A 12,899-nucleotide genomic window follows, 5' to 3' on the forward strand; every position below is an offset into this window, starting at 1 on the left:
CTGTGAAGTGCAATGATTTATTTTGAACTTCAAAACTGAAAGTCCTGAAATGCCCACAAATGATGAATTATTATTAATAAAGAGCTTTCTGGATCCTAATTATTGCCTCAAAAAGAGACTGGACACTTTTGAAGTTTTTCAACTGCCTCCCCTCCCTCCCAGAAGCTCCCTACAACAATCTTAAAAAAAAAGAAAAAAAAAAAAAGACTGCAGATTTTATTCATGTGGGATCATTCACACCAAGCTACCATAATGTGCAATTAACACTCTAGAAACTGAAAACAGTATTCAGCAAGACAGCTGCATTATCAAAAATGCCAAAGGAGTTTTGAAGGGAGTAATGTGCATGTTAGAATAGGAAATTAATCAGAAATGTGCACATACACACACAGCAGTAGTGTCTTAAATATATCTGAATATTAAATTTTTAAAAATCTCAAGTCTATACTTATAGCAAAGATTAATGTTAGGATAGAAAACTGATTTTTCTGTTTTAAAATTATTGTGTGTTTTGCTTCTGAAGCAAACGAGGAAGTTAGAATAGAGGTTTCTAAGATCCCTTCCAGCTGGAATATTCTTTGATAATAATCACTCTTCAATTATATTTTATAAATTTTCCCATTGAAAAAAAATGCCCCTTTTATTTCCTCTTGCCAGTCATAATGATACTTAACACTCATGCTATTTTCAAAGTGCCTTTCAGACATTACAGACACTAACTCACAATGGCAGGGGTAAACTGCCTGCTTCTGCACAGCACAATAATCATAAGTACATTTATATTATAATCCCTACTAAGCTATGGATCCAACCGACTGAGTAACTGAAATGAAGCAGAATTACCCCAGCAGCATTTTGCTAGAATTTTCTTGTCAACTAGCTGAAAGTGTTTTTTAGAAATAAGGAAGTGGGGTTTTGGTCTTATTTCAGTTCAGAGTGTGTAGGTTTGAGGAAGGTCGAGCTTCATAATAAAATTTGCAAGAAAAACAGGACAACTTGAGAAATTTATTTATTGGAAATAAGGAAAAGATCTAAATATTTCCTTCCAGAAGTTACCATGAAGCAGATTTTTATGTGTGAGAACTTTAAAAAAATAAATAAATAAAAAGGAAGAATAACCAGAGTTGAAGGCACAAGGTGACCTCATGCAAAAGAAAATTAGTAAAGGAAAGACCCTCAATCCTGGATCCCACAAATACCCGGCCTTAGGCTCACCTTTGTTAAAGATAGTAGAGGCTTCTCGAGTGAGGGGCTGGCAGACAACACATGTAGGGTCTGCCAGGAAGGGACTGACAGACTGTAAGTCAGCAGGGGACCCCAAGGTTTGGGATAAGAAAACAGTCCCTTCCCTGGTGAGGCACGTGCTAGGCGAGAGTCTACCTGGGCTTCTTGTAGGTTCTGTAGGAATAGTTACACATGAGTGTTCAGTAAATATGAAATCCAGCCATCCTGAGACACTTAACACTAGTGCAAACAGTCATTAATGAGAATCTCTTATCCAACATGTTGTGCTTATTAGATTGTGATAAAGTTATTGCATTAGAACATAAAAAAATTATCCTGTTTGCTTTTTCCTAGCCTAGAAGGTATGAAAAGTTTAGGTCCTGGGGGGTTTTGGTTGGGACAGAGGGCAGTACATGGACAGGCAGGTATGTATGCTTTAAAAATAACAATTCTTACATTTTAAGAAGAACAGTTTGCTAATTTATTTTAAATGAATATAAACATTCGTGGTTTTGCTCCAGTGTAGGAAACGCAGTCCAAAATGCACATGGAAAAGGGAAAAAGTCTAAGTGTAGTTTTTCATGTTTGCAGAAATTAATATTCTGAGTTGAAAATTTGCTCAGACAACTCAGAATCAAAATGAACCCTGTACTGTGTTTCTTTCAGAGCTCTTTGGGGTAGTAAACCACCTAGTGATATGTAGTCAGCGGGAAAATGATCTAAAGGTGTGAATCAGAGCTCCAACTTAATTTGTTTTCTTCTTTCTTTTCTTTTCTCTCTTTTTCTTCTTCTTTGTTTTTTAATAAGTTATAGGTGCACAACGAAGGAGAAGCCCCAGTGCACTGGCCATTGAAGTATTTGAAGCACATTTGGGAAGTCACATTTTGCAGGTAATTAAAAGAGAAAGAAACTTACTTGTGTTTTACGAAGCAAAATGCACGTGTTTAGTCTTTATTTAAAAAATATTTTTAGATATTGGCTATGTGGATGACCGTTGTTGATTCTTAGAATTATGAAATTCTTACAAATTTATTTTTTTCTTTTTAGAAAGCCATCCCTTGAGAGAATATTAATGAGAAAGGGAGGGCAAGTATTATTTGTGCTGTAATAATTGAGATAAATTGCACTATTCAGTTGATGCAAAATGTATAGTAGCTGGCTGTTCCCAGAATGACTGTGTGTGTGCTGCATTTCTAAGTGGATATATGTGTGTGTCTTTGGAGCTATATATTGTTTTTGGAAGAGCAAAATTTTGTTGTGACAGTAATGTGACATTTTTATGTGCTGCCAAATTTCAGTTGTTCTTTGCTTGAGTTTGTATTCATAAGCGCTTTCAATCTTAACGTTTGCCTCCCCAAATTACAAGCTTTCTCAGAATGAAATTTTAAAGTATATTTTAAGTAAAAGGAGACGAATAATCATAATTGATTTTGCCAATGAATTCCATGACAAGTCAGTGTGAGGGTTACTAGGATGGAACTGTAGTCATTTAGTCCGAGATAAGATTCATCCCAAACCCTGCCTCTCGCTTACTCAAAAAACATTTTTTTCTTTAAGACTTTGCAGTGACTTGGACATATCCAGGGATAATTGTCCTACATTGTTTCTGCTTCCAGGACAAATATGTTGACATGGCCAGAGCTTGCTTTTTCTTTTCTTTTTTTGAAACTATGTGAGATACATTTTTGATACGGAATTAGAGAAACAGATATGTTTGGGATAGTTTGGCAGATTTTTTGGAAAACTTGCCTATGCTTTTCATTAAACCTAGCTTATTATTTCTGATGATATGTATCCAGAAAAACTGTTAACATCAGATCCCCCGTGTTCAAACCCCAGGAATTCTCTGAGCTGGTTCATGGGTTGGCAACTTCAAAAATCCTCTGAGACCCCTGTTTGAAGGACACATTCTTACTAAATCAGAATCTTCAGGATGAGGTCCAGAAATTGATGATTTTTAACAGTCTTTGGAGACAATTCTGATCATTCATTAGGTCTGAGATGTCACAGTTATTACTTGCAAATTTAAGGCCCTGGACAGCCTTACTTGGTTCATTTTTGTTTATTCTGATGTTTGCCATTTTCCATTAATATCCGTTAAGTTGCTATATAACTGATGTTTGCTGAAGTACACCTTGGGATTTGCTATTCTATTGTGCATGCAACATTTTGAGTTACCTTGGCAGTAGATTAGTTTCAGGGATACAGAAAGGATATTTCTCCCCAGATCTTCAAATTTTTATTTCCTCTTTTCCTTTACATGCTTTGTTCAGAATCTCCCTTATAAGTTTTGTATGAGCAGTGCTGTATATATAAATATACATAAATAATAAATATAAATATAATAATACAAGTATACATCTATTTTTATGTATAGTGAAATTCTGATGTGATTCGGGATGACTCCTGTTCATAGTCTGAAGCAGTCAATGCAGAAGACTTAGCCTGTGAAAGAAATGGTCCAAACAATAGCCTCCGATTATTATCCTCTCAATTCACTCTGAAATTTGTGTCCAGAGTCCTCAAGGAAGGGTGACTTAGGAGCTTCAAGAATTTAAAACTGCTTTATTATTTTTTTTAAAGATTTTATTTATTTATTCGACAGACAGAAATCACAAGTAGGCAGAGAGAGAGGGGGATGTAGGGAGATGTGGGGCTTGATCCAAGACCCCGAGATCATGACCTGAGGCACAGGCAGAGGCTTAACCTACTGAGCCACCCAGGCGCCCCTTAAAACTACTTTAAAACACAAAACTTAGGAGTTTGAATTGAACGGAAGCTTAATGTAAATAGAGTAAGTATATAATGGTTGTTCCAAACATCAGTTCAACAGTTAGCATCATCGAGAGAGTGGGAAATCTAGAATGAGGCTGCTGAGCTCTTCTGCTCTTGGGATTGGTCTCACTCAACTTAGCATACTTTAAGAGAAACATGGACAACTGGATATCATTTAGAATACAATAACCATACTGGTGTGGGAACTAGAAATCATATCACATGAGGTGGATGAAGGGTTTGGTGATGTTTAGTTTGGAAAACCTGGAATTTAGAAAGAATGTTAATGTCCTTTCTCTGTATTTGAAGACCTCATGTGAGAAAAGGATTAGATACATTCTGTGTGGATTCAGAGTACAGGAGAGAGAAAGGGGGGAAAAATCACCTTCACTGAAGAAAACTAAATAGGGCTGTTCACATTTGGAATTTGGAGTATGTTCAAAGTCTTTGTCTCTAGGGGCAAGTATAGGTGCCTTGGTAGCGATGCTTTCAAGAAAGTCAGGTCTCCAAGGACAATTGTACTAGATAATCTTGAAATTGTTGAAATTAGAATTTTTTTATCATTTGATTTTATTTACCAGTAGTTACGGAGGTGTGTATACTCCTCTAAATGAAATAATAGAATTGTGGGTAGTAAGGTGTTAGGAAACGGTAGTAACAAGCTTACCTTCTTAGAGAAGAGCCTTCTCTAAGCTTAGTTTTCTTCCCTCCTTGCAGGGGCCTCTTGAGCCCACAGACCCTTATCTGTATCACATTCTGCAATACCTCAGTGGTCTGCAAGCATAAGATGGTTTCCATATTTTCCTTCAAGTGGATTCACGGTAGAATCTGGTGGATTCTTGAGGACAGGGATGAATTCTTTCTTCCCTCTTTCCTTCTCTTCCTTCACTTGCAAATACCTGATAAAAACCTGTGTAGTCAACAAGGAATGGGAAATGTGGAACTTGGAAGATAAGGTAGAAGTCAGTTCTGAATACTGGGGTGGGGTTCAGAAAATGCCTGTGATTTCTCTGCACCAAGTACCATGACCCCCTGCCTGTGTCCCCAGTGATGTTTCGTGGGACAGTCGTCTAAGGACCCATTGGTATAGAGAGTTCAGGATAAGGGATGAAGGTAGACTCCTTAATTTTTGCTTCATCCATGTTGTTTACTGCAATACATGTTTTTGCTATGTATATCTTATTAGCTGTGTATTGGAGTATCCTTTAAAATTTGACTTCTTTTCTCCTGAGATGGAGAATATTTAACTTAATGGTGATTCTACCAATATAAGATCAACTGTTGCAAAGTCATTTTCCAATTTAATGGCCTAATACTGGTGTATGTAGGCACGGTCATTGGCTGGGCTGTGCCCTGGGCAGCTCTGAGGCTACCGGTCTCATCATTCACATGGAAGCTTCTAGAATGACTGTGAGCTGTACTGTAGGCCGAGTAAACCTGCAGCTGTTTCAGGCATGAATGTCAAGATGGAGGTATCTTCTGCAGGAGAGTCGAGGGTTCAAATGATCCCAGCCTTACAACAGCTAGACTGTGAAGTGTACGCATTGGGACTGAGTCAAGGCAATTTAGTTCACTTTATCCTTCTTTGACTTTTATTAATCAGATGAGGAGCAGAAAGGCAAAGGTTCAAGTTTAGAAACTATGCCTTTTGCAACTCCCTAAGAAAAAATCCAAGAACTTTAGGTCATTATGTGGGGTCTTTCCTGAATGTAGTATATGTGACTCAGCACTAATTTGGTTCCTGCTTTGGAAGCTCTCTTAGGGCATTGCTGTTCCCACTTCATGACTTCCTTAATACCAAAAAATATGAGTGTTATTTACTTTTACTTTCCCAACTTAGAGACCAGAAAGAATATTCATATTTTACTTATCAAAGTTAATGAGACACAAAATATTAACAAATATCATCTTGGTAACTCATGAAATTAACTAGTGGAATGACTTTCCCTTAGGTGTAGATTTATGAATGCAGTGCTTTAATTATTTGCATGTCCTTAGCAGAAGGTTTCACGGTTTTTTTTTCTTTCTGTAAATAATGCTTACATAATTGTTATATAAAATTGCAGTTTTGTTTTTGCATATTCTATAGCAATCCTGTTGTATTCACCTCACAGGTGTTAAAACAATCAGCTCAGACCTGGTATATGGAAGATTTTTAAGGTCTGTGTTTGTATTCATTTTGAACCCAATATGGTGAGCTACCTATATGTATACATTATATTAGTGATGTTGTGTGATACGAATCAGTGCTCAGAACTACTACATAGTTAGAAAGTGATTGAAGAATGGTCTTTATCCATAACTAGTTGCAGATATTAAAATAAATGACATTTTGCGAGCTAGATGAATGTAATCATAATAAGTACCTCCATGTTTTTTTATTTAGCCTGTCTTGGGAGAATAAAAAGAATATTCTTTAAGAAACACCCTAATGGGGGATAAAGGTGGAAACATGGTATCCACATGTCATTTTGCACTTGGCTATATTGCATGAACCCTTCTATATCTGGGTCATTGCCCCTGCGTTATTTCTGGGCATTAAGACACTTTGCATTGCTCTTAGAACATTTAAGCCCCAAACTTCAGGAGAATCCTGTGGCCAGATCAACGGAGAACCATCAAAAACACTGTAGGATTATAACACTTGAGTCTGACTTTGAGTTGATTAGAGAAGGCTGGGCACAGTGGTTACATGGCTATCTTCCCCAGCAAAACTAGGGAGATATTTTTGCAAGGCTCATTTATTGGTAGAACAACCCTCTTAGAGAAGATGCAGATATTGCCATTGCCTTAGCAGAACAGTTTAATTAGGTGTGTATTTACCTAAAATGGTGGGGAGGAAGGGAACTCAAATGTAGCTGTTTTTCTATTTGATAGGCAAAGGAGTCAGAGATTTGTGTGGGTGAGATGGGCGACACCACTTCTCAATGAAATGTCAGATTTTCATCACGAGGCTTTTCTTTCTTCCCTCAACACCTCAGCCATAGAATACAGAGTAGAATCCTATCTCAAGGGAAAGAAGGACCTAGGTTTTAAAAGCAAGCTGTTTGGGATCAGATTTGGGGAAAAATATCAGATCAAGGTTTACCTTGCAATTTCTGATTCCATTACTAATGACATTTTGAAGATTGGTTAAGGACATGTCTTGGAATCATGACTAGTTTGTCTGCATACTACTTTGGTCCTGCAGAGTTATTGTCAGAGAAAAACATACAGGTTCCCTACCCGAAATATTTAAAAATGTGTAGTTGATATAATAAGGAAAACAATAGTATGTTGTGACATTTTATATCTTTGTTATTGTTCAAGTATTTGTAGTTACCGTCCTGCTCCAGTCTCTGAGACTAATTTGATTGTAGAAGACTAAGAAAAAGATTCTTCAGAGAAAATACATGAGCTCTATGGGCAAAGGAAGCTACTTATGATAATGTTGAGGTTGGGGGTAGAGAATGCCAAATGTATTGTTTTCAGCATCTCCTTGAATTGGCAAGAGGAAAAACAAAAGGTTGGCAAGTACAATTCAAACATCTGGACAAAGCAAAGTGAATGATACCTAAAACAGCCCCAAAACTGACTAGTACAAGATCCAAATTATTTTATTTATAATGCTGCCTAGCCAAGCCAGTACTCATTTTACATTTGATGCCGGTGTTTTTAAAAGACTTCTCTGAAAAAGAGTGAGAACATTTAAGTCTGTTGTTCATTTTATTGATGAATTGGAATTTCACCCTTATTTATTATTTTATTGGAACTTACAAAAGAAATGATTATCTCTAGGAAGTTGCATATTCTTACTCCCGATAGCCCTTGTGGGCAAAGTGGCATCCTGCTGGATATCAGTGCTAAAATAAAACACAATAACTTCAAATAATAGAGGTGTTCTTTAGCTGTGATAGAGGAAGGAGAGGAAGGTGAGCGACCCTATAGTCTCCCTGTGATCCAGAATGGTAAGAAAATGTAAAACTAAATATAGAAAAAGAGAAAGTTAGTGAATATATTTGCATATGCAAATTAGCTTAATTGATACTGCTTGCCTCTACAGGGATTTTTCATTACAAACTGGAGTGCTACATTGTTCAGCTCATATTGAGTAATTTAGTAACTAATGAGACCAGTTTGCACTAATTTGCATATGATAAATGAGCTTAATTGCAGTAAATAACTTGGAGGCATAATTACTTAATTTTCCTGTGTTGCACGGCTTTTAAGTTCACTTGTATGAACAACTCAAGATAATTTTGCATATTTAAATTAGTTGCTTTTAAATTTTCTTGAACAAAAAAAAAAAAAAAAGGAACGCACCTTATCAATTGAGCTGTAAAACAATTGGAAGTAAGGTTTACAGTGTTTTTATTTAAAAAGAAAAGAAAGAGCAATAGAAATTTCTTCAGTCTATTGTTCACCTGTCTCACTTCCTTACCTCAAATAGGATACTGGCATTGATAGGAAAATGTTTTCAATGTTGGAAGTTAATTCACAACTTCTGTTAGAAACTGACCTGAGTTTAAACTGAAATACATTTATGAATGAATCATAACTTTGGAACTAGGGCTTATGACAGAGATGTGTCTGTCCTTTATCTAGTTTGGCAACTGAGTATTAGAGGAGTCAGCTGGGTCTCCTGCCTGCAGCGTACGTGTCATGGAAGTTGCTGGGCTGCTACGAAGCCGGGGTTGCTCTGACCCGTGTGTGTATTTTCTATCTAGATTAATGTTTTATCCTTAGGAAATTGATTTCATTGGAGAATCTCAGTATGGTTTGCCAAGGATTAGCTCACTGGTCTTCCCGTTAACCAAAGACTGTGTGTTTTATCAAGATCTCCATCCTCAAAAGTTGAAAAACTAAAGCACACAGAGGTTGATGGCCAAGCTATTAGTTCATAATACTGTATGGCTTGCTTTAGCATTGCATTTTAAGGGAAAAAGTAATTTATTATTCAAAATTAATAAGTCATATCATCTCATATTCATGATTGAGTATGAGAAAAATATTTTATGGTTGTGAAAGTTTAAAACCTGTCCTTTAAAAAATCATTGCTGCTTTACCTCATTGTATATAAAAAAACGTCACAGACGTTAAGGCTATTGATTTGCCACACTTTGGAAAAATAACTCATGAAACTTTTCTCTGAAAAGGTCAAATCCCATTAACTCTAGTATAAGCTTCCTATATCCTTCAGAGGTGGCCAGAATGAGTGCTAATACTAGAATATTCCAAGTGTAAAATTTCAGCCCTTCATATAATAGATGGTCAAGAAATATCCAGTGAATAAATGCATGAGCAAAAAAAAAAAAAAAACCAAAAAGTTCTTAGCAAAGCCACAGTTAATCCCAGAGCCCCAGAGCTAGGGCTTCACCTCACCTCTGTGTTCCCAGGTCAGTTTACAGCCACATCTTCTAGAGGCAAGGCCGAGTATAGGAGATTCTTCTGTTGCATGGATTTGGGCATCCAGCTAACCTGAGTTCACATCCCAATTTGTGTACTTAGTAACTGTGTCGGCCTAGAGCAGTCTCTCACCCTAAGCTTCCATTTCCTCTTCTCTAAAATGGAGAAAATAGTAGTAAAAATTTTCCTGACAGGCATATTGTGAGGATTGAATGAGATACTATAGTTAAAAGTGCTTCATCAGGAACCTGATATATAGAATGTGTTTAAGTGTCTGCTAGTATTTTTCTATATGTTGGGTAGTCCAGAATAATGCCCAAGGTTCTGAGGAAAATGGTTAATGCTTCCTAGTATCATTACCAATATCAGAATACAAGAACTTTCCCAATCTTCTCAGGTTAAAAAGAAGATAAATATTTTCATTGAACTCAACATCAGTTATCTTTTTACATAAATAATACTTATATTTGGTGGTATATACTAGCTGGCTCACAACAAAATTTTAAATTTGATGGCAAGAAAAGATTACCACCTTGAGAATGAAAATCATCATCAGACAACCAAAGGAGTTGTTAGAACAATCTCATTAGCAGCCTAGAAATGACTAGAAAAAATAGAGTTTATAAGGGGACTCCAGAATCAACATTTCCTTTGGACCCAAATGGGATAGGCCATTACTCTTTTCATCATACTGTATAGTCTCCTCAATTTGCTTAGAAAAGTGGGAATGAACATCCAGTCAGAAGTCCAGAAGAACTAGAAGGTTAAGATCGGTCATCATCCATTGCTACAAATTATGTGAAGGAAATACTAAAGTGCATGTAGGATTCTTCTCATGCATGCTGCCCCAAATCTATCATCTGTAATACCAGAGAGGACTCTTCCACATTCAGCAGAAGCAAGAACTTCCTGGAAGGATTTTCATGATGGTATGTGTCTCTGTGTGGCAGGTACATACAATACCTTTTGGGTTTTCACATACCTTACCAACTTTGATTTGCAGAATAGAAATATGCCATCCTTCACTGACAGTGTGAGAAGTATGGGGAAGGGTAGGGGAGGGGTTTGAGGTAGCTGCTCCTCTGGAGGAAAGCTAGGGGTTTGGGCCATGTGTGAGTAGAACTAAAGCTAATAGTAAGTGAGGGCTTTCTAGTCACAAAATTATCCGAGATAGGCCAGGATCTAGGAAAATGAGACAATAAATCTAAAAATACTAGGCTTTTATTCAGTAACTATTTACCAAGTGCCTTATTTGCATCAGAGAGTGGAGAAAAGACTGAGATACAAAGGTGAGTCATGGTTTTGTCTCTCAACACTCCCAGTAAGACTTGAGAAGACTGATAACAAAAGAGACCACCACAGTTCAATGTAACTTAGATGAGAGCCTCTTGATTCAGTCATATCTGGGTTTGATCTCCCAGTCTTAATTACATACATTTGGGTAATATATTTATACTTTTGAAGCCTCTGTTTTCTCAATCCTGAGTTATGGGGCTGCACCCTGAAGTAACAGGTGGGAATGTGACTCCCCAGCTTGGGGCTGGTCCACGAGCACTTCCTGGGGCTACAAACTTACAGTTACACATTCCGCCCCCTTTGCCCAACCACACATACTCTTTCAAGTCTAGTGTTCATGTCTGTGGGAGTGTTTGAGGGTTCTGGCCTCCCTAGGACATAGGTGTTCTGAAGTGCGGTCCTGTACGGTAGAGGTCGGGAAGGAAGAATGAGAGCAGTATTGTAGCTGGGCAGATCTTGTTTGGAGCCTGCTGTTAGGAAGATTGCTTCCAAGGTACGGAAAGTCATCTTTAATTCTTTCACAGGCGCGAAGGGTTGCTGCATTATTTGTAGATTAAACTGGAACAGAAGGATAATTATTCTTTCAATTTTCAAAGTGGACAGAGGTCTTAGCAAATCTTAGGGTTATGTGTCAAATACGAATATGAATAATTTCCTGATGCCTGTAGGTAACTGCAAATTTGTGCCATATTACAGTGTTCTTTCAGGCTCTAGAATAGTCCTTGGTGGTAGTAAACGTTAGATTCTTGTTACCGTCCTCAGCTATGAATGACGGAATAGACCAGCACCAGCTCATTATCGTTTAGTGGGGAACCAAACACGGTCAGTATGGGCAGGGTTGCTTTCTCGTCTGAGTTTCCAGAATCTTATAAGCCTTTTGGATAATGTGAGCTTTTGGGGTTGAGGAAGGATTTGCAGGGGTAGGGTGGCGTGGTGGTGATGATGTGCTTTGTTTCCCAAACTGGGCTTATTCCAGTCACTTGTGAGCCTCCCGGAACACTAGGATTCTGCAAAAACCCTTGGGGAAAGTCTGGCACAGAAGAATTGAATCGAAATTAGTTTACAATATTAAAAAAAAACTCCAAATACAATAAGAGCATCATTGAACAATTATACAATAATGTCACATCTGTAGGCTACTTCACTGGCTTTTTGAAGACAGAAAGATTATTACCGAACACTCTTCTATAAGTAGTTGTCCCGCTTTGTGCGTGGATGTGTGTACATGTGTGTGTACCTGTATGTGGTCAGATATCACTTAGAAACTGCACAAAGTATAAAAAAAAAGGAAGAAATGTTGAAGATTTTTTTTAAATGCAGCCACAAAAGACAAAATAAATAAAAAAAAACCACACAAATATTTCTCACTCTCAGACATCTATTTCCCTTGGTACATTCGACTTTCTGTAAATCAGCTGAGATGAAATTGTGATCCTTGTCTTTTGAAACAGTTGTGGAAGGAACAGCTGATTTCAAGAGGGAAATTACACAGCACATTGTGGCTGATACATTTTGGCAAGTAGTTTTCTTCTGAGCCGGACTTGGGTAATACCATGTCTATTACAAGACTGCAGTAAGCAGTATCTGTAGGCACGAGTAATAAGAAGGCACTATAGGGGAGCTGCTGGAGGGGGCAGGGATTATTACTGGGCTCCATTGTCTCTCTCCTGCAGGTGGGCACACACCTGTGGGCCAGCCCAGGAGCTGGGTCAGACACTCCAGGTCACCAAGACTCCTGCTGTTTTTATTAGGTCTCCTAGTGTCTTGTGAATATTAATTCCCAGGCCCTTGCCAGTTCAGGATCTGATGATTTAGGATCACAAGGTAAGGAATCTGTGAAACTGTGTTATTTGATGACAGCAGAATAGAACCCTGCCTAAGAGAAGAAAAAGCCATACGGTGTTATTTTGCCTCTGTAGGGGGGGAAAAAAGCATTTGAGTGAATTAGAGAAATTATTATAAATATTTATTACCCCTGGATGAATACAAAGTGTAGGGGTGGATTACCCGCACGCAAGAGCCTTGTCAAATTCCTATGAGGCCAGGTGACCGCTGCAGGAACTGTCAGGTCAGAGCAGCTGTTCCCCGTATTTCTAAAGATTTTTAAAATGCAGGTGACCCGTTAGGCAACTAGAAAAATGCCCTCTGCAATAATCCACTCTCATCCTTCATTTTAGAGTGATACAATGTTTTAGGAAATTTAGTCTGGTGGGAAGATT

General features: G+C 37.7%; 1 protein-coding gene across 3 annotated transcripts in view; it reads left to right on the forward strand.

Annotated features, from left to right (window-relative positions):
* Positions 1-12,899, forward strand: part of NPAS3 (neuronal PAS domain protein 3) — an 847,978-nt gene that overhangs the window by 415,268 nt on the left and 419,811 nt on the right. For 2 of the 3 annotated variants that reach the window (XM_045067735.1, XM_045067737.1), the window contains exon 3: positions 2,032-2,114. In XM_045067735.1, coding sequence (XP_044923670.1) covers positions 2,032-2,114 — 83 coding nt within the window. The remainder of the gene's footprint in view (positions 1-2,031; positions 2,115-12,899) is intronic. The other variant, XM_045067736.1, reaches the window with a different exon arrangement.

This window comes from Mustela putorius, unplaced genomic scaffold, assembly GCF_011764305.1.
Source record: "Mustela putorius furo isolate JIRA1106 unplaced genomic scaffold, ASM1176430v1.1 tig00003898_pilon_pilon_pilon, whole genome shotgun sequence".
In the NCBI taxonomy this organism is placed as follows: domain Eukaryota; kingdom Metazoa; phylum Chordata; class Mammalia; order Carnivora; family Mustelidae; genus Mustela; species Mustela putorius.